This window comes from Anomaloglossus baeobatrachus, chromosome 9 (assembly GCF_048569485.1).
Source record: "Anomaloglossus baeobatrachus isolate aAnoBae1 chromosome 9, aAnoBae1.hap1, whole genome shotgun sequence".
In the NCBI taxonomy this organism is placed as follows: domain Eukaryota; kingdom Metazoa; phylum Chordata; class Amphibia; order Anura; family Aromobatidae; genus Anomaloglossus; species Anomaloglossus baeobatrachus.
The window spans coordinates 114,060,329-114,082,975 of NC_134361.1; the positions used below are offsets into that span (position 1 = coordinate 114,060,329).

At 48.1% G+C, this 22,647-nt stretch overlaps 1 protein-coding gene across 1 annotated transcript in view; it reads right to left on the reverse strand.

Annotated features, from left to right (window-relative positions):
* DCX (doublecortin) overlaps positions 1-22,647 on the reverse strand; it is a 231,654-nt gene that overhangs the window by 192,936 nt on the left and 16,071 nt on the right. The window contains exon 2 of the mRNA XM_075323945.1: positions 21,444-21,827. Coding sequence (XP_075180060.1) covers positions 21,444-21,807 — 364 coding nt within the window. The 5' untranslated portion in view covers positions 21,808-21,827. The remainder of the gene's footprint in view (positions 1-21,443; positions 21,828-22,647) is intronic.

A 22,647-nucleotide genomic window follows, 5' to 3' on the forward strand; every position in this document is an offset into this window, starting at 1 on the left:
CAGTCCGTGTGCCATCCGTTTTTTAAGATCCGTATTCTTACCCAATTAACGTTGTTAATCATTCATCATGAGATCCTGGTGTTGTTGTTTGCTTTCAAATGACCTGATAGATTGGAAACAAGTGTTTCAGATTTTGTGATGAAAAACGGACACGGACGATACGTGCTGAACACGGACATACTCCGTGTGCGGTCCGTGCAGGCACGGACCCATAGACTAGAGTGGGTCCGTGCCTGCGTGCTGCCGGCCAAAAACGGACATGTGGTCCGTGTAGAAAAGCGCACACACGTACTTACGACACGGACACACGTTACGTGTGATTTTACGTGCGTGTGCCATCTACCATTGAATAACATGGGTCTTCGTGTGTACGTGTCTCCGGTACGTGCAAATACGTACCGCACACGTACAAAAAAAACGGATGTGTGTTGCGGGTCTAAAAGTCTAGTTTTATATTGTATTTTAACCTGGCTATAAAAAGAAGAAAACATTGTTATATTATTTTATATATTATTATATTAATATATATATATTATATAATATATATATATTATATAATATTATATATTATATAATAATATTATATATATTATTATATAATAATTAATTAATTAATAATATATAATATATATAATAATATATATAATTAATAATTAATTAATAATATATAATAATTATAATAATATTATATATATTATTATATATATACGGATGTGTTCCGTATGACACGCACCGGAGAGAAGACATGTGTCTGTGAGGAAAAAAAACCAAACCTTTACTCACCTCCTCCAGCCCTGCTGTCTCTGCCGCTGCTGTCACTTGCTGCCGACCGCCGCTCATTATGCTCATTGAATATTCACTTCACTGCGGCCGGAAGCAGCAGCGGCGGGGATTCGGCAGGACCGGAGACCGAAGATCAGCACCACGGACAGCGACACCAGGGACAGGTGAGTAGAAAGTTCCCGTCCTCCGTGGGTTATCACGGATAACACACGGAGAACACACGTGTGCCATACACACGGCACACCGAGGGCAATACGCACCTTTGACACGTCCGTGAAAAACGTGCGTGATTTTGACGGACGTGTGAAATAGGCCTTAAAGGGATTTTCCAGGCTTGGGGCTAAAGCCTGCGATCACTTTATATGCAGACTCATGAATCCGAACAGCACGTTCAGTGTATGCTGTCAGGATTCTCCAGTGCCAGGACAGGGCGGTCATTTGAACCCGAGTATGTGATCTGCATACATCTAGCCATATTCCGACTACACGTGTCACTAAGTTGACTTGTAGTAAGAGAGGCCATGCATGTGTAAATGGCTTGTGACCACATGTATGCACATGGGTCCCGTCTGCTCCTGATGCCGGCACCAGAGAATCCTGACAGCGCTGGTGTCCTGGGTTTAAATCCTAAAAAGGACAACATCTGCAAGGAGCTTGTATGTTCTCTCCATGTTTGTGTGAATTTACTTCGGTAGTCCGGTCTCCTCCCCCCCTTCATAGGCATAATGGTAGGGGATTTAGATTCTGAGCTCCAGTGGAGACAGTGATGATCATGTCTGTAAAGCGCTGTGGAATTAATGGCATTATGTAAGTGAGCAAAATAAATAAAATAATGACGGGTAATCAATTTTATATTTTAAGAGATTGGACTTTAAAGGGAATCTATCACCATGTTTATGCCTCCTAATGTGAGAATAGTAAAATGTAGGGGCAGAGATCCTGATTCCAGCAATGTGTCACTTACGGGGCTGCTCAGTGCAGTTTTGATAAAATCACTGTTTAATCAGCAGGAGATTATCATTAGAGGACTACTTGGTATGCTGCCAGATAGTCCAGCATATTCATGAGCTCTGTATAACTACTAGATCTGCAACATGGAAAACATTGATTTCATCAAAGTGACAGTAAACAGCTCAGTAAGTGACACATCGCTGGAATCAGGGTCTCTGTCTGTACATTATTCTGCTCTCAGATGGGGGAGCAAAAACCTGGTGACAGATTCCCTTTAATGGATGCTGCAATACCAAAAATGTATATATTTTTTACATTTCTTTATTTTTAACTAAGAAAAATAGGGTAATTCAAAGTTGTTTTTTACATTATTGTATTCTTAACGATATTGCACTTGCGATTGTTTGATTGCTTTTTCTATATACGCCAATAGAGTTGTATTGCCATATAGAGTAAAAATCAGTGTCTCCAATAATGCCAGGCCTAGAGAATTAACATGATAGGCTGGGGGCCACAGCTGTGATAGCAACACATCGGCTCCCCATGATCGTGCTGTTGTAGGGGTTGATGGGAGTTCAGGACAGATCGCAGTGTTTACATACCGCTGTGTGACTGACAGCAGCATTGATGAGTTTAACAGTAGCGATCGGCAAGAGCGCTGATCACTGATGTTAAAGGCAGATACAAGCCATGTAAATATAACTTATAGAAAATGACAAATAAGGGTACTTTCACACTTGCGTTGTTTTCCTTCCGTTACAATCCACCCTTTTGGAAAACAGCGGAATCCGTTAACGGATTCCGCTGTTTACCATAGACTTGTATGGTTGACGGATTTTGCCAAAAGGACCTGCGTTGCTTCCGTCCGGCGACGCTCCGTTGCTTCCGCCCAGCGGGAGGAACGCAGCATGTAACGTTTTGAGCAGCGGAATCCTCAGGATTTCACTGCGCATGCTCTTTTTTTTTTTAAATCACAAACTTTATTTTGTCTCGCGGTGGCCGAATGTTCAGCTGAGCGCCCGCCCGCCAGCATGCCCAGCCGCCGGCAAGTGACAGCGCTCAACTGAGCGCCCGCCGGCATGCCCGGTCGCCGGCAAGTGACAGCGCTCAAGTGAGGGCTCGCCGGCATGCCCGGCCGCCGGCAAGTGACAGCGCTCAGCTGACCGACCGCCCGCCGGCATGCCCGGCCGCCGACAAGTGACAGCGCTCAGCTGAGCGACCGGCCGCCGGCTATTGAGAGCGATCAGCTGATCGTTCACAATAGTCTGCTGCCGGTAAAACTGTAAAGAAGAAAAAAAAAAAAAGCTTTCTGTTGTTTTGTACGATCCGTAGCATCCGTTGTGCCACTATATGCAACGCATCCGTTGCATCCGTAACACAACGCAATGCTACGGAAGCCGTCCAACGCAAGTGTGAAACTAGCCTTAAAAAAACACATCACAGAACAAGAGGCAGCCATTACCAAGACAAGGTCAGATTACTGGTGCACAAGCAGGACGCTGCAGACCCCACGATAAAGATGGGGGCAAAACAGGTGCAAAATACTGATGAAACAACCACTCACAAATTACCAATCCCTGGAGGGGGTGCCTGCCTAGTATTTATTTTAATATATTTTATACATCATTTTCATATTTTTATTGCACATTTTTCCATTTTTATGCAGGATGCAGCAAACCCTTTATTGTTGGTTATGTGTCTATCCTGTAAGGGGGGAATTAAATAAGGTTGGGCAGCCCACCTGATCTAATAGTATGGGGGTCATTAATAGGCTGTAAAGACTGCTTTACATGCTGCTACATCGCTAGCGATGTCGCTAGCGATCGCACCCGCCGCGTAGTTTGTGTGTCACGGGCAAATCGCTGCCCGTGCCGAACAATATCGCCGGTACGCATCACACATACTTACCTTCCTAGCTAAGTCGCTGTGGCCGCCAAACAACCTCTTTTTTAAGGGGGCGGGTCGTTAGGCGTCACAGCGACGTCACTCAGCAGGCCACCAATAGAAGCGGAGGGGCGGAGACCAGCCGCATTCACGTCACTCCCACCTCGTTGCCGGAAGACGCAGGAACGCTGTTGTTCGTCGTTCCCGGGGTGTCACACGTAGCGATGCGTGCTGCCTCAGGAACGACGAACAACCTGCATCCTGAAAGAGCAACGATATTTTGAAAATGAACAACGTGTCAACGATCAACGATTAGGTGAGTATTTCTGATCGTTAGTGGTCGCTCGTAGGTGTCACACGCAACGACGTCGCTAACGAGGCCGGATGTGCGTCACGAATTCCGTGACCCCAGCGATATCTCATTAGCGATGTCGCTGCGTGTAAAGCGGCCTTAAGCCAAAATCTGTGATTCACACATACCTGTGTAACTGGCGCCATATACAAGCGTTATCTGCATGCAGATGTAATTCTAGGCAGCCACCCTTCCATGAATTGGTCTTTATCCTGTTGCAACCCAAATGATGATCCCATTAAAGGAGTTGTCCGACATAAACTCAAACATTTTTGGTAAGCTAATCTGTCCTGTATTGTCATATAAAAGACTCCTACATTGTTATTTTTTGTTTTCTAACTTTTGTTCCTCTTGAATTATGACTTTATTCTCTGCAGCTCCTTGTTTACATTCAGCTCCAGCAAACATGATAACTTCCTGTGCTAAACTTCCCAGTTACAGCTGGCACTGCCCGGCCTCAGTGTCCAGCCCCGTCCCCTGCCCGCCCTCTGCACACTGATTCCCTGTCAGTATTCTGCCCCAGCACTGACCTGTTATCACTCTAGCAATGGAAATAACAGCCCCACATTGGACTCTGCGCCCCCACACACACATAGGGCTCTGCACTGCACACACACATAGGGCTCTGCACCGTCCACCACATCGGGCTCTGCACTCCCCACACACACATCGGGCTCTGCACTGCACCGCACACACAGATCGGGCTCTGCACCCCACACACACATAGGGCTCTGCACCCCACACACACACATAGGGCTCTGCACCCCACACACACATCGGGCTCTGCACTGCACACACACATAGGGCTCTGCACCGTCCACCACATCGGGCTCTGCACTCCCCACACACACATCGGGCTCTGCTCTGCACCGCCCACCACATCAGGCTCTGCACCGCACACACACATAGGGCTCTGCACCGCACACACACATCGGGCTCTGCACCCCCCCACCCCCCCCACACACACACACATGGCGCTCTGTACCGACCCCCCCTACCTTCATAGGGAACATATGTAGGGAATACATACTTACCCCTCCTCGGTCCCCACCGCTCCTGCACGTTCGTCCGCTGTCTGGTCTGGACATATCAGCACAGTAGTGACGTCACCGCTGTCCTGAACTGTCAGACACAGACAGCGAGACAGTGATGAGAAGCAGCGCTGCGCTCCCTCTCATCAGTGCTTTCAAATGTATCGGCATCACAGATGCTGCTGATACATTTGAATGTGCGATCCTGAGCAGGGGGTCCGGTGCTGGCGGTGTCACCACGGCAGCCGCCACCAGGCCCCTCCCCTCAGCTAACGGGTCCCACAGCAGTGCCGGGGAAGGTTACGGGGAGAGTACGGGTGCGGGGGAATGTGTGGGAGGGTGCAGGAAAGGGGGCAGGGTCTCACGCATTGTACCAGCCCAGCAGGGCGGCAACAAGCTGTTCCCAGATTTGCATGTCAACATGGTCCTGCCCATGTTGACATGAAATGACCGGAAGCAGCAAAATCGCGGCAGGAGTGGTCACATGGCCACTATGAGCCGGGGGAGAGGGGCTGACAGCAGGGTAGGTAAGTGCTCACTATCTACTTACCTGCCCCAATGTAGCCCAATAGGGAAATAATAAAAAAAGGTCAAAATAAGCCGGATAACCCCTTTAAGTACAAACCAGATGGAATATATGGAGTGTCATTAGTAGAATGTAGTGTTAGCCATGCTGAGTACGTGTGTCTTGAATTTGGAATAAATCCTCAACAGTGTCACCAATAACATACCTCAACACCTTCCCCTCCATGTTTTATGATGGGCACTACAAACATAGAAACAATTCGCTCACCTTTTCAATATCTCAAAATGACATAGTACCAAAAATCTCACATTTTTACTTATCAGACCACAGTACAGATTTTCACTAATCTAATGTCCAGTCACTACTCATGAGCTAGACATGAGACTGGGTAGTCAATCTCAAGGGTCAGATACCAAGAGGCTCATCATAAACAAAGAGGTAAGAAAAAGGTGTAGTCAGGTCACGGCCTCAGCTCAGAATTTCAGGGAGGCAGTGGATGAAGACAAAGGGGCTAGGCAAACGGATAGTCAGAAGAAAGGTCACAGGTCGTGCAAACAATAGATCAGATACTGAGCACAGGAAAACAAGGCATGCAGACACCACTGAGCTTAAAGCTACAACTGGCAGAAATTGGAGTCAGGAAGGTAGCAAAATAGCCAGGTAATCACTCCGAACAGGAGATACAAGGAGGAAACCCAGCATGCCACAGCCTCAGATTTGATGGCTGAGCTATCAATCATCATACTGACAGCTCACCACACCCCAGCCTCAGATTGGGTGGCTGAGCTGTCAATCACGGACCCACAATAGGTATGCAGCGGGTCAGGTTGTTTGGGTGGCGGGTTAATGGGATCCGGGACATTGGGACTGGACTGCCGCAGAAAGAGAATGCAACGGAGCAGGTTGGGCCTCCGCTACTAACCTAACCGGGAGCGTTCCACCGTTCGTTTAATGAACTCTAAAGTTACGTATGTTTAAGTGCCAATTCTCCCTAATGTGGGATGAATAGTGTAAATAAAAATGTTCCTTTTTCTATTTTGCAGTTAAAAAAAAAAAATTAACCTCTGATGTCCTGTAGCTTGAGGACGAGCTACGTTTAACCAAGGGGGAATGTGACGCCACTGGACTATCGGGTCGTCACAGGGTATTGTACAATCTGCCCTTCCGTGCAATATCCACCTCCATTTTGGTTATGGGTCCCCAACTACATGGTATTGCCTACATCAGCTGATTAAAATCCTAGGTACACCCTGCACCACACCCACCAGACACACCAGTGGGTGGCCTGAGTGGAAAAGGGTTGCCAACTTGGGGGGTTGGTTAGGGGAGGTCAGGAGTGTGAGAAGTAGTTTGGAAGTGAAGGAGAGAGGAGGTCAGGAGCAGGGCTCCCAGGAAGCCTTCTAGGTAGCAGACAGTAATCTGGGCCTAGAGGAGCTGGACCCCCGGTCGCAGGGGATCGTGACAAGGGGCATGGATCTGCCGAGGAGGACTGCCGGCGGCCTTGTACCATCACCGGGCTGGGACCAGGGCACAACGGGATACATGGACCCTAGGTCAGGGAGTAGCTTCAGGCAACCTGACAATTTACCCGACGAGAATGGAGCCTTCAAGATCCGCTCTCCACCCCCTCCAAAACTGGGGTACTAGCGCAACAAGGGGGATAGGACTTTCCACTAAAACGATCCAGAAAATCCCAAGCGTGAACCCTGAGAGCAAGCTCCCACACTTAGCCATAGTGGGGAGCGGGAACCGGCAAGTTCCATACTACCGGGACCAACTGAGAAGTAAACTTAGTGCCAGGAGGCAGGTCACGGATCACCAGGCAGCACTATTGGGGATGGGACCCGAACTAGCTCCCCTCAGCGGCAGCGGTATACAGAACTTTGGTTTATCCAGTTGTCAGTGTCAGCTTAATGGACTGAGTGAGTACACAAGTGACCCCCTTCGCTCTCCACGGCACTCCCCGAACACCATCACCGAGTCCCGGGGCATTCCCCCTACCCGTGGAAGGTTCAAACATCTAGCTGCCCCACTCCATCACCCCCGGGTACTCCCAACTGCAGCGGTGGTACTCCACATTACCACATACCACGGGTGGCGTCACGAACTCTAACACAACCCTTCTGTAAGTACCCCCTTCATTTGAGTGGCTGCACGACCCCTGGGTCCGGACACCCCTCAAGCCACCGCGGATCTGGATCCAAGCAGCCTAGCTGCTGACACAGGGGCGGCACAAATCCACAAATTGACTTTTAATGACACATATCTCCAAACCAGGTGATTATCTGTTCAAGCTGCTGGAGAGAATGCCAATGGTGTCTAAAATGGTCATCAGAGTACAGGGGATACTTTGAGGAATCTAAGGTTTAACGTATATTTTGTTACCTTTAGTCTGAATCTACAATGTCTGCATTCCATTAAAAAAAACAGAAAACTATTGCATGAACTGGTATGTCCAATCTCTTGACTGATACTGTATTTGTGTACTTTTGGAATAATATTATTTTTGGCAATTATATGACTTCTGCGTTTTCCACTCTACAGACTGTATAATTATATGTTGTCTGACCGTTGGGGTGGAGAATAGCTGCTATGAGATTTCCCTTACACTAAGGCGGGCTTTGCACGCTGCGACATCGGTAACAATGTGTTACCGATGCTGCAGCGATAGTCCCGCCCCCGTCGCACGTGCAATATCTAGTGAAAGCTGCCGTAGCGATTATTATCGCTACGGCAGTTTCACACGCACATACCTGCCGTGCGACGTCCCTCTGGCCAACGACCCGCCTCCTTCCTAAGGGGGCGGGTCGTGCGGCGTCACAGCAACGTCACACGGCAGGCGGCCAATTGAAGTGGAGGGGCGGAGATGAGCATGATGTAAACATCCCGCCCACCTCCGTCCTTCTCATTGCAGCCGGGAGGCAGGTAGGTGATGTTCCTCGCTCCAGCGGCTTTACACACAGCGATGTGTGCTGCCGCAGGAGCGAGGAACAACATCGCACCTGTCGCTGCACCGGCATTATGGAAATGTCGGAGGCTGCAGCGATGATACGATAACGACGCTTTTGCGCTCGTTCATCGTATCAAAAAGGTTTTACACGTTGCGATATCGACTGCGACGCCGGATGTGCGTCACTTTCGATTTGACCCCATCGACATCGCACGTGCAATGTCGCAACGTGCAAAGCCGCCCTAAGACATGAGACAGTCCTGATCTCCTATGTCTTTGTTGAACATGTTGAGATGTAAGCCATCATACAGCAGTACCGAATGTGAATCCAGCACCGGGGTGAGCTAAAATACTAGTATGCAGCAGCACTGTCTGTGTGTCTCTGCTGAACTGAGCGTGCATGTGTATGGGATAAGGAGTAATAGCTATCAACCAATAGGTAGTAAACATCTATGGGCATCTTAAAATGTCTTTGTCCCAGAGGTGCACTGTTCTATTCTACTAAATTTTTGCAAGTAAATTGTATAAGTCTGTACAGAATACAAGATGGTCCAAAAATGAAGCATTGATTGTACTTATAAAGCAGACAAATGATTTCTATGTATATTGTGTGTTTTTTTTATGCTGGAACATGTAACATGATTTATAATAGACTAAGGCGGGCTTTGCACGCTGTGACATCGGTAACAATGTGTTACCGATGCTGCAGCGATAGTCCCGCCCCCGTCGCACGTGCAATATCTAGTGAAAGCTGCCGTAGCGATTATTATCGCTACGGCAGTTTCACACGCACATACCTGCCGTGTGACGTCCCTCTGGCCGGCGACCCGCCTCCTTCCTAAGGGGGCGGGTCGTGCGGCGTCACAGCGACGTCACACGGCAGGCGGCCAATTGAAGTGGAGGGGCAGAAATGAGCAGGATGTAAACATCCAGCCCACCTCCGTCCTTCTCATTGCAGCCGGCGGCAGGTAAGGTGAAGTTCCTCGCTCCTGCGGCTTCATACACAGCGATGTGCGCTGCCGCAGGAGCGAGGAACAACATCGTACCTGTCGCTGCACCGGCATTATGGAAATGTCGGAGGCTGCAGCGGTGATACGATAACGACGCTTTTGCGCTCGTTCATCGTATCAAAAAGGATTTGCACGTGGCGATATCGACTGCGACGCCGGATGTGCGTCACTTTCGATTTGACCCCACCGATATCGCACGTGCAATGTCGCAACGTGCAAAGCCGCCCTAATAGACTGTGGGTTTGCAATTAATGTATGGTGTGTTAAAAGGCTTGAAATAAAGGTCTGCGGTCACTTTATGTGACTACTGACTTTTGAACTGTGACATTGTGCAGTTCGCATGCTATAAGGCTATGTGCGCACTTTGCGTTCAATTTCGCAGCGTGTAAGTCACTGCCTGTGCATCTCAGAACGCAGACGAAAAAGCTGCGTTCTGAGACGCATTCAGCAGAATGCAACGTGCGCACATTCCTGGAGAATTCATGCATTCTGGATGCTTTCTCTGCCATAGACAGAGTGGGAAAAGCATCCAGAACGCACATTTTGTCACAGTATGGTCCCACTCGGCTCTGCAGCATCCCCATAGACTTGCAGCAGAGCTGAGTGGGACCGCACTGTCAAAAACAGCATGGCTGGCTGCGAGACAGTGACGCGCGATCAGAATGAACTCGGATGAACCCCACCCGACTTCACTGTGATTGCATGGCTCTGTGCGTGTGCCGCGGCTTGATTTGCGGTCACACGTGAAGGACTCACCAGTAACCGCAAATCTCCTGAGTGACTGAAGTGATCAGCTGTGCTTTCACTCAGGTTACTCGCGGCCACAGCTGCAGTCCTCCACCTGAGAGCGGTGGCTGCGAGTAACCTCAGTGACAGCACAGCTGATCGCGCAACTCACTTCAGTTGCTGCATGGAGCTGACAGGAGCGGCAGGTTTCTACTGCCGCTCCTGTCAGCTTCCGATGTAGCAGAGCTGAAAGCGTCGTGGGACCTTGCGTGGATTACGTCGGACCTGGAGTTGTTTTTGAGGGATTAATAAAGTGGTGAAAGAGGGTGTTTTTTTTGTCTTTCATTACAAATAAAGGATTTTTTGGATGTGTGTGTTTATTTACTTTAACTTACAGGTTAATCATGGAGGGTATCTCGGGGAGACGCCTGCCATGATTAACCTAGGACTTAGTGGCTGTGCTGTTCCTACTTGTTTTAGTTAAAACTGTTATTTAATGTTTTTCATGCTTGTTTCTGCTGCCATCTACTGGTCAGACCTTTCGGCTCCTCTGTTTCTTTTCGTCCAGCCCATGGGAGTGTCTGCTTCTCCTCTTACATCACTTCCTGGCATGTTCAGTTACCAGCCAAAGATTGTGAGAATAACACCCCTTATTTGAGCTGCTAGAAGCAAAGTCTTCTGACCTTAGTGGCTCCAGAAACAAGCATCACAAGATAACCACAATGCCAGGTACTTGGACCACTGTACTCCTTCATGTCCTTAACCTTTGGAGAAAATAAACCACCATTGTTTCATCTCAGCATGTGCATGTTTAACACTGGAGTGCTCTGGTCATGTCTGCCTCACCTATAGGAAAAACAAAGGTAAGATTCTCACACCATCCCACAACTACACGCCTTCAATCACCTTTAAGTGGGGACACTGCTTACCAGCCCAAAGTCAAAGACTTCCTTGAGAGCCCAACAGCTTAACAGCTCAATACCCTGCTACAGATCCCTAAGAACCCTGTAACTTCCCTTTTAATCTGCCTAGCAACAAGCCTTGTGCACTAGTCTGCCTGCAACAGTGCATGCCTGGACACGCCTAAGGGGAAGCTCTCCCTCTGCCACATCCTGTATCACCTCTGCTTGCATTGTAAAGAGACAGTTTATGCACCTGCTGTTTCCCTCTTGCTATACACCTTCTATAGCCTTGCAGTATAATATACCTCATTACTGCACATTGCTGAACTGCGAACCCCAAGTTTTGCTAAAGACACCTTGGGAATTTCATCAGGGAGTCCTTGCGGAGCTGCACGACGATTTTCGGACCCCTATTCAAAAGTCAAGTTTCTTAAAGAGACAGTACACCTTAAATCAAAATGGCCGAAAAAGACCTCGGACAGTTCCCCACTGCTGAAACAGAGCAAATACAATCTGATACTGTCCATTATAAAGCCCAGGGGGCAGATCCTGCACTTCCAGCAGACCAAGTTGTCCGACCGAAGCGCTCTTCCAAACCCACGATAAAGGCCACTGAAAACTATCACACTATGAAAGATGAGCTATGTGAACACCTGGAAGAACAGTGAGAACGAGTCACCTATTACATGTCAAGACTTGAATCCTCATCAGGTGATGCCGCATGCTTACAAGCCGCTATGGAACGGCTGAATACAGCTTATGAAAGATACAAGAGACTGTCAACAAGGTACATTACCTTTCTAAAAGACTCTAAAATTGATGAAGCTCTTTCAGACCTAAGCAAGGCAGAAGAGGTGGACAAGGTGCAAGATGCCATAGACAAGGCCGAACACCGTATCTCTCACCAGCAAGAAACTAGATCACACCGATCAACATCATCTAGACGTTCCTCTTGGTCATCCGGGTCATCATCCTCAAGAAGCTCACCTCTGAGTGACAGGATACTAGAGGCCCGCATAAGAGTGGAAGAATCCAAGGTGAGACGTTCCTTCACAGAAAGAGAAGTAGAAGCAGAAGCCAAAAGGGCAGAAGCAGAAGTCCTTGCAAAAGCAGAAGCCACTAAAGCAGAAGCCAAAAGGGCAGAAGCAGAAGCACTTGCAGAACAGAAGCCAAAAGGGCAGAAGCAGAGGCTCGGATAAAGATTCTTCGGTCACAGATGGAAGAGGAAGTTGCACTAGCGAAAGAGAGACTACATGAACAAGCAATGATCCAAGGTCCTAATTCAGCTCACTCGCCACCACTAGAAACAGACAATCCAGTTGATCACACAAGAGACTATGTACTGAATCAGTTACCTGTAGCAACCCTGGTTTGCAGTACCGTCCAAGCCAATAACACCGAAACCTCCAACTTACCTCTACCAGTGGCAGTACCATCTAAAGCACCAGAGCAAATTATTAACAGTCACCAAGAGGTGCCCTCTCAAACACAGTCACCACGGAAAGATGGCAACCAAGTGTTTGCTGACCCACTTCCACAGATCAAGCAGCCGTCATCAGAATCTACAGAGGCTAAACCACAGCTCAACCCTGCAGCAACGTCATTCTATCTGGAAACATCTCATCCATTCATGCCAGACAGCCCATACACCCCAGGGGCATCACGAGTCGTCGTGGCAACAAGTGGTGAGAAATCAGATATGTCTGAGTTTGCCAGGTTCATGGTGAGCAGAGAGCTAATCAACACTAGTCTCACGAAATTTGATGATCGTGCAGAGAGCTACAGGGCCTGGAAAGCAACTTTCAAGGCAGCCATCGCCAATCTCAACTTTACTGCAGAACAGGAGCTCGACCTTATGATCAAGTGGTTGGGCCCAGGCTCTATAAACCGTATCAAGAGCCTCAGAACCGTCTATATGGGACAAGCAGAAGCAGGTCTCACTGCTGCATGGCAAAGACTGGAGCGCACCTTTGGCAGCGCAGAAGCAATAGAGAAAGTCCTATTCAAGAGACTGCAGGACATCCCAAAGATCAACCTTAAAGAAGTCCACAAGCTTCAAGACCTAAGTGATCTACTCATGGAGCTGGAGCTTGCCAAAGAGACCCTTGTCTGTCTGGGCTGCGCTACCTGGATACAGCCCATGGAGTGAACCCAATCGTGGTGAAGCTGCCATACAGTCTGCAGGAGAAATGGGCAACGTCAGTCTCAAGGTACAAAAGAGTGCATGACATCACCTTTCCCCCATTTATTCACTTCTGCAAGTTCATCGACGAGCAGGCCCAGATGAGGAACGACCCCAGCCTCGACTTCATAGAGTTCAACAGTTTGGCAGCTGCAACAACATCATCATCAAGGTTTGAAGGTGCCATACACAAACGCAGAGACATTAAGAACACTGTGAGTGTTAGGAAGACTGAGCTACCATCACCTGCAGCACCCACAGATAAACAGTACACCATCTCATCACGAGATAAGTCTTTCAATCTAGAATGTCCCATCCATAAAAAAACACACTCACTGAACAAGTGCAGAGGGTTTAGATCCAAAACCCTACAGGAGTGCAAGAAAGTCCTCACAGAGCTTGGGATCTGTTTCAAATGCTGCGCATCACTTGAGCACATGGCCAAGGACTGTAAATCCATTGTCAAGTGTGAGGAGTGTCATAGCGAAAAACACGTTTCAGCCATGCACCCAACCCAGCTAGCTAGAGACACACCGTCTGCAGTCACCACCGCTCCCACTCCAAGTCATGGTGGGGAGTCCAAGAATCAGACTGACACCACCACAGCCGTCTCCTGCTCATGCTCAGAGGTATGTGGAGAGGGCCAAATGGAGAAATGTTGTGCCCGAATATGCCTCATCAAGGTTTATCCCGAGGGACATCCAGAAAAGTCAATGAAGGTGTATGCCATCATAGATGACCAAAGCAATCGGTCCCTGGCAGGAGCCAAATTCTTTGAAGCCTTCGAAATGAATGGACCATCAGAACCCTACACCTTGAACACCTGCTCGGGTCACATAGAGACTAGCGGCAGAAGAGCCCAGGGATTAATTGCGTCTCCTATCAATGGGAAGACTGAAATACCTCTACCAACGCTCGTTGAATGTGACCAAATACCCAGTCACAGGAATGAAATTCCTACCCCAGAAGCTGCATTTCATCAACCACACCTGAGACACCTCGCTAGTGTTATCCCACCTTTGGACAATAACGCAGAGATTCTACTCCTGCTCGGCAGAGACAATCTAAGGGTACACAAGGTGCTACAACAGTGTAATGGGCCTGACTATGCACCATACACCCAGAGACTGGACTTGGGATGCGTAGTCATAGAAAATGTGTGCGTTGATCGATCAGAAATTGATTCCTTCAAGACTTACGTGCATGGAGATGGGCGCACAACCTGCCTAAAGCCATGTCCTCATCACAATGGAGTGAAAGAAAAGTCTTCAGACACAATACAGCTACCTGACATCGCTTCTTATCTGCATATCGACAACTTGGGAAGATCAGTCTTTCACACAACCAAGGACGACGATAAAGTAGCCTTGTCAGTAGAGGACAGAGAATTCATCAAAATAATGGACTGTGAGTTTTCTAAAGACAAAACCAACCACTGAGTCTCTCCATTACCCTTCCGATCTACCAGGGTAAGACTCCCAAACAACCGAGATCAAGCTCAGACTAGGTGTAACTCTCTTCAGCGTTCCATGAATAGCAAGCCTGAAATGAGAGAACACAGCGTCGCCTTTATGGACAAGGAAGTCTGTAACAACCTAGCAGAACCTGTACCAACCGAACTGAATCCAGCAGATCACGCAACTAGACCTATGTCTATAAGTTCTTTTGCTAACTCTTCTTGGCTTACAGGTCCAGAGTTCCTGCTGGGACAGTCAGAAGAAGAAGTCCAGGAAGCCTTCAGCATCCTAGATCCAGACAACAATCCAGATGTCCGAGCTGAAGTCAATACCCTGGCCACCAGTGCAGAAAAAACTTCCAACCTCGGTTGCCAATGTTTTGAACGTTTCTCCAGCTGGATGAGGCTCGTCAGGACTGTCGCTAGGTTAGTGCATATCACCAGATGCTATCGTACGGACCTTAAAAATAAAGACTGTCATCGCTGGCATGTCTGCCACAAACCCCTTTCTGCTGAGGACATCTCCCATAGCGAGTCCCTCATAATATGTCACCTCCAACAGAGTGAATTCACCATAGAATGGAAGTGTTTATACAACAAACAGCAGATTCCATTAAGAAGCCCTCTCGCCAATTTAAACCCAGTCATCGACAGTTTCGGCTTACTGAGAGTTGGTGGTCGTTTGAACCAGGTTCATCTTGGAGTTGCAGAACAAAATCCTCTCATTATTCCCAACAAACACCATGTTACAGTTTTGCTGATCCGACACCACCATGAAAAGACTAAACACCAAGACAGGCAAATTACAGAGGGCGCTTTACGGTCTGCAGGCCTCTGGATTATTGGGATGAAGAGACGTGTAGCACAAATACTACACGATTGTGTGCACTGTCGTAAAGCGAGAGGAAAAGTCCATTAGAGTCCATAGATACTTCCAGCCTAATCAACGCCTTGAGAAGGTTCCTTGCCATCAAAGGACCAGTGAAACAGCTGAGGTCTGACCGTGGAAACAACTTTGTCGGTGCATGTAGAGAACTGACACACTGACTCACAGTTCTCACATGGGAGGCTCCTGGGAGACGATGATCGGGATTTCACGCAACATCTTGAGCTTCATGCTAATGGACGTCAATTCCTAAAGACTCACACATGAGACTCTAGTCACTCTTTTAGCTGAAGTTTCAGCCATTATCAATTCAAGACCCCTTGTGTCGGTGACCATGGATCCAGAAACACCAACCATATTGACTCCTACTATTCTTATTACCCAAAAAACTGACAATGCGGTAATGCCCAGCAGAGAGTTAACCCACGCAAACACTTATCAAAACACTGGAAACGGGTTCAATACTTGGCTGACTACTTCTGGAACCGATGGAGGAAGGAATACCTCACCATTCTTCAAGGAAGAATGAAGCCAAACCTCAAAGAAGGAGACCTAGTCCTCATGAAAGACCAGACGACAGAAAGGATTGACTGGCCTTTGGGACTGATTACTAGGATACTGCCTAGCCAGGACGGCAATGTTAGGAATGTGGAGCTAAAGGTTATCAGGAAAGGTGAGACAAAGACCTTTGCAAGGCCAATCCACAAACTTGTTCTGCTGTTGCCCATAGAGAGCGTCCCTACGGGATGAACGCAACTGGACCTGAACTTGAGCCATCCTTCTTGTTTTGGACTCAATTGAGTTTGTTTTGCATTTAACGTGCCTTTCCTTTCAGGTTATATTATGGACTCAATAGTGAAATCCCCAAAGTGAATTTCAGACGGGGAGTGTGCTGTTCCTACTTGTTTTAGTTAAAACTGTTATTTAATGTTTTTCATGCTTGTCTCTGCTGCCATCTACTGGTCAGACCTTCCGGCTCCTCTGTTTCTTTTCGTCCAGCCCATGGGAGTGTCTGCTGCTCCTCTTACATCACTTCCTGGCATATTCAGTTCACAGCCAGAGATTGTGAGAATCACATCCCTTATTTGAGCTGCTAGAAGCAAAGTCTTCTGACCTTAGTGGGTCCAGAAACAAGCATCACAAGATAACCACAATGCCAGGTACTTGGACCGGTGTACTCCTGCATGTCCTTAACCTTTGGAGAAAATAAACCACCATTGTTTCATCTCAGCATGTGCATGTTTAACTCTGGAGCGCTCTGGTTATGTCTGCCTCACCTATAGGTAAAACGAAGGTAAAATTCTCACGCCATCCCACATTTACGCACCTTCAATCACCTTTAAGTGGGGACAGAACAATGGCTGCTATGGGCTGCTGCCATTAACTCCTTATTACCCCGTTTGCCACCGCACCAGGGCAATTCGGGATGAGCCGGGTAAAGTCCCGGGACTGTCGCATCTAATGGATGCGGCAATTCCGGGCGACTGCTGGCTGATATTGTTAGGCTGGGAGGCTCCCCATAATGTGGAGCTCCCCATCCTGAGAATACCAGCCTTCAGCCATATGGCTTTACCCTGGCTGGTATCCAAATTGGGGGGGGACCGCACGTCGTGTTTTTTTTCAATTGTTTATTTATTTTTTTTACTGCTCAATATAGACCCACCCACCGGCGGCTGTGATTGGTTGCAGTGAGACAGCTGTCACACAGCGTGGGGGCGTGTCTGACTGCAACCAATCATAGGCGCCGGTGGGCGGGGGAAGCAGGGAATACGTGATGGATTAATGAGCGGCCGGCATTTTCAAAAGAGGAGAAGCCACCACAGTTTGAACGTCGTGCAGCGCAGCGCCGGTGATCGTGGATCTGTGAGTATATGAGAGGGTGTGGGAGGGAGATACCGACATGGACAGAGAGAGAGATAGAGACATAGAGAGAGAGAGACCGACCGACAGAGAGAGAAAGACGAAAGACCTTCCTTTGTTATGTTAAAAAAAACATGCGGATCGCAACAATAATGCAATGCAAACGCACTGCTTAGCATTTTGGCAGCAATTTTCTACAACTCATTGATCTCAATGGGTGTAGAACGCAGCCAAAATGGCAAAAACAATTGACATGCTGCTTGTTCAAACGCAGAGATTTTTGACAATCAAAACGCTGCATTTCAAGAAGCATCGTGTGCACAGATTTTGCATGATTCTCATAGACTTTGCTGGGGAATCGGAATGCATGCATTTTGTCAATGAAAGTGCAGTTGTAAACGCAGCCAAAATGCGGAAAAAAATGCAAAGTGCGCACATAACCTTACAATTACCCGCCATCCTCAGGGGGGAGTAGGCGTTCATTGCGACTTCCCTGATGCAATTTGTTTACTTGCGACCACATGACCACTAGTCTTAACTGTCTTCTTTCCATTCAATTTTATTAAGAGAAGCTGAACCAGTCCAGCCAGAAGAGAGCCGCAAGTATGGAAACTGCACACCTGCTCTCATGAGGAATACAGGTAAACTGTGATAGCGTGCGCACTTGCATGTTGTCAGGATTGTCTGCAGTCACATAGTGTCCTGGGAACCCCCCATAACAATATAAAATCAAATCTAGTATACCCAGGTCTCCCGTGAATTACTTGAATAGACAACATGTGTTTTCCATACAGATGGCTGTACACACTACACAGTAGCTGGCCAACTTCTCTATTAATAAGCACAGCCGTCTCTGCTGAACATGCAAGTTGATTCTCTATAGCAGCAAAAGATGAGCAGCTGCCAGGAAACTCTGACTGGTGGCATTTATCTCCAGGAAAACCATCAAATAGCGAGAAAAATCCAACCTTTTAGACATTTTTGTCAGAGGACATTCTGGCAGCCTTAGGCGGGCTTTGCACACTACGACATCGCAGGTGCGATGTCGGTGGGGTCAAATTGAAAATGACGTACTTCCGGCATCGCATGCGACATCGTAGTGTGTAAAGGCTTGATGATACGATTAACGAGTGCAAAAGCGTCGTAATCGTATCATCGGTGCAGCGTCGGCGTAATCCATGATTACGCTGACGCGACGGTCCGATGTTGTTCCTTGTTCCTGCGGCAACACACATCACTGTGTGTGAAGCCGCAGGAGCGAGTAACATCTCCTACCAGCGTCATCGCGGCTTCCATAGGATATGCGGAAGGAAGGAGTGGGCGGGATGTTTACATCCCGCTCATCTCCGCCCCTCCGCTCCTATTGGCCGCCTTCCATCGCACTGATGCCATACGACCCGCCCCCTTAACAAGAAGGCGGGTCGCCGGCCAGAGCGACGGTCGCAGGACGGGTGAGTCCATGTGAAGCTGCTGTAGCGATAATGTTCGCTACAGCAGTTATCACAAGGATATCGCATCTGCGACGGGGGCGGGGACTATCGCGCTCGGCATCGCAACATCGGCCTGCGATGTCGCAGCGTGCAAAGCCCGCCTTAGATACAGGGGCGGACATATCATTGGTGCAGCTGCACTGGGGTCCAGGAGGTAAGGGGAGCCCAATTCTACCTCCAAAGCAGCTGTAATTGTGCATTATAATGAACTATTGGACCGCAAAGGGCCACTATATCGTTCTTGCACAGGGGCCTCTCCTGTTTGTGTCTGCCAGTGCTCAGATACATTGCATTAAAGTGATTCAGGTGAACTTTGTTGTAAGAGGTGGTAGATTCACTCATACTCCTACTAGGCAGTGTTTTCCTTATTGTACAATGTTGGGATATAAATGTACTTAACGTTGAATGTATATTAGTGCGGCTGCCGGTGACATAACAGAGCCGGAGCAGCACAGCAGTCGGTGCCATCTAGCGGCCGATAAATTATTGTGTTTTATTGAATATCAAGTTTATCGCTTGTGTGCGTTTTAGAGTAAGGGCCGCTTTACACGCTGCGATATCATTACCGATATCGCTAGCGTGCGTACCCGCCCCCATCGTTTGTGCGACACAGGCAAATCGTTGCCTGTGGCGCACAAAATCGCGCGGACCCGTCACACTACTTACCTGCCTAGCGACGTCGCTATGACCGGCGAACCGCCTCCTTTCTAAGGGGGCAGTTCGTTCGGCGTCACAGCGACGTCACTAAGCGGCCGCCCAATCAAAGCAGATGGGCGGAGATGAGCGTGACGTAACATCCCGCCCACCTCCTTCCTTCCTCATTGCGTGCGGCCGCAGGTACAGTGAGGTTCCTCGTTCCTGCGGTGTCACACATAGCAATGTGTGCTGCCGCAGGAACGACGAACTACATCATCCAAGCACCAGCAACGATAATTGGGAATAGGGGGTGATTTCACCGATGAGCGATTTTGAACGTTTTTGCGATGATTCAAAATCGCTCATAGGTGTCACACACAACGACATCACAGGAGCCCAGATTCCCTGTGACCAGGAGGCAGACGGTGGTTGCCGCCTGCAGGAGCCGGGAAGACGGCTGGTGGAACCGTAAGGGACCGGGACAGGGTAGTGGCTCGCCGGTACCGAACCGGGGAGCCAACTGGAAACCGGAGCACCAGGAGGGGTACTTAGACCCAGAACGAGATCCAGAAGCCACTGGACCACGTCGAATTCACTGATTGAGGTCTGGACCTTAGGTCCTTTCCCGTCCCAAGACCTGAAAGACGGCAACAGCCTACCGAGGGGGATAGAAAGCCACTGCACAGGCAGAGAGATCCCACGGGCCAGCGCCTGCGGGCAAACGGGTTCCCCGACACACATAAAGCCGGGGAGCGGACTACCGTTGCTGAAGAATAGGCAGTCAAGTTCTACCACATAGGTGCAGGAGAAAGGCGGGAATCACCAACCTGAGAAAGGGGCAAAGCACAGCCGGCTGCGGGCACCAACCACCATCCTTTTTGGTTTACCAGGGACTCCGGTGTATCTGTCATAGTGAGTACAACAGTGCCCTCGGGCCGCGCACCGCACCACACCATCTTGTCCGCACCTCACAACCACCAGGCCCCAGGGCCATCACCCCCTGCCCACGGAGGGGTCAACACCAAGCTGCATAACACCATCCCCGGGAGCCTAGTTAACAGCAGCGGTTGTGTCCACATTCACCACAACCCGTGGGTGGCGTGACGAACTTACATCCCTAAACGCCACGGCCTCGGCCGTGAACCTTCCCCACCAAAATCCCTACACGTACCACCAGCTTCCCTTCAGAGCGACATGACCCCCGGGTCCGGAGGGAGCTTGAGCCACCCACCGACGAGCATGGATCTGAGCGGCTCGGCAGCCGGCCGAGCCTCGGGGCGGTACATTCACACTATGCAATCATTCTGTGCTTTTTTTTGCTGAGCTTTTCTGAAATGCAGAAATTACCATGTTTTGGCCACAATTTTAAATAATCACTGCAAAAATGGCGTTATTACAGCAATTTTTGAAAATTGTAGAAAAAAATGCAACAAATATATCATGATTTTAGAAAATCCTGGAAAAAAAAATGTATGGAATGATTTACACAGTGCAGAGTCTAACAGTCAGCGGAACATCAGCTAAGTGCTGCTAGGCAACAGGAGAGATTGATTCAGCAGATCTGACGGGGGAGGTGTGAGCACTGAACATGGCGCCTCCGGAGAGTAGGAGGCTCCTGTTTGGCTGTATTCTGCTATAGTAAGAACACATTTTGGTATGAAAATGCCAAATTTAATATATCTATCCCATTTATTTGGAATTTACATAATGTGCCCTGGTAGGATATGATACACTAGCTAGAGAAAAATATATTTTAGCAAAAATATTTCATTTTTTATACAGATTTGTCATATAGAAGGTAAGAAAACCTGGACCTACCTTCCTCCAGTTCATCCATACTGGAAATTTTGTTCATTCCATCGATGGTGTAAATGTAGCGAACACCTTGAGGCAAATTAATATTATCAGAAAGGGACCTGGTGAGGTCAGCCAGCAGGGCGTCAAAACTTCGGAATCGGTCAGGAGACACGGCATAGACAATCCCCTTGAAATATCGATCTCCATTCCGGTAGAACCGGACCTTTTTAGCTTTCTTTTCGTTGCTGAGAGCTTGCAAAGTGCGGGTTCTGTAAAAACTGCAGTGGGCGCTGTGTGTCGGACTGGGCAATCCATTCATTCGAGATGTTCGCGCATTCCTGGAAGTCTTATCCCTTTCATCAAAGTGACCAAATTCGAGCTCCATGTCTGAGCGCCTCTGGAGACCTAAAAGAGTCATTCATGCAGAGATGAGAATGTTTCTCTCGTGTCTCGGCCAGAGATACTACAAAACAGGGCAATCCCCTTGTAACATTAATAATTCCTTTTACTTGTTACTGGCACATTCTCATGTTACTCAAAGTTTGTAAATAATTTATACCAAAAGTGACTCAACTGAGGCATGGTGGAAAGCAGGGATTGCTAATTGAGACAAACAACAGCCGGAACACCTGAGCCCATGCAAATCCAGGGCATTGTCTGCTCCTCAAAGATTAATGAGCTTAGTTTATTGCTCAAAGGTGACACTTTGTCTCAGGATTTCTGTCTTAAATAGAATTTTATAGGATCAATTAAAATAACCACAAGAAAAACAAAAAAAGATGCATTATTCTTGTGTTATATTAACTGTATCTATATGTGAAATGTTTATAGGAGATCTATAGTGTTAAAGAAAATCTTTCAATTTAAAGTGCACCAATCAACAGGATTTTCCTATATAACCTAAACCCAGTGCTATACTGGCACTATCAGGCTGATTATATACATATGTTTAGTTGTCAGCTAGGATGTATAGGTTTTGAAACACAAGCAAGTAAAGTTTGGAAAAAGGAACAGCTTTTTGATTGACAGCAGCTGCCAATCAGCTGATAGCTGGGTTCGGTTTTGATAGTGATTCCCGCTCCCCTGCCTGTCTGTCCTCCCCCTTTTATTTATGCTAAGTCTATTATAGAATCATTTTACTAAGTGGCTAGCTGGACCTGTGCTGATGTCATACCTATGTGACCAGAAGGGGTGAGGCCTCAACCAACAGAAAAATAATGTTGCT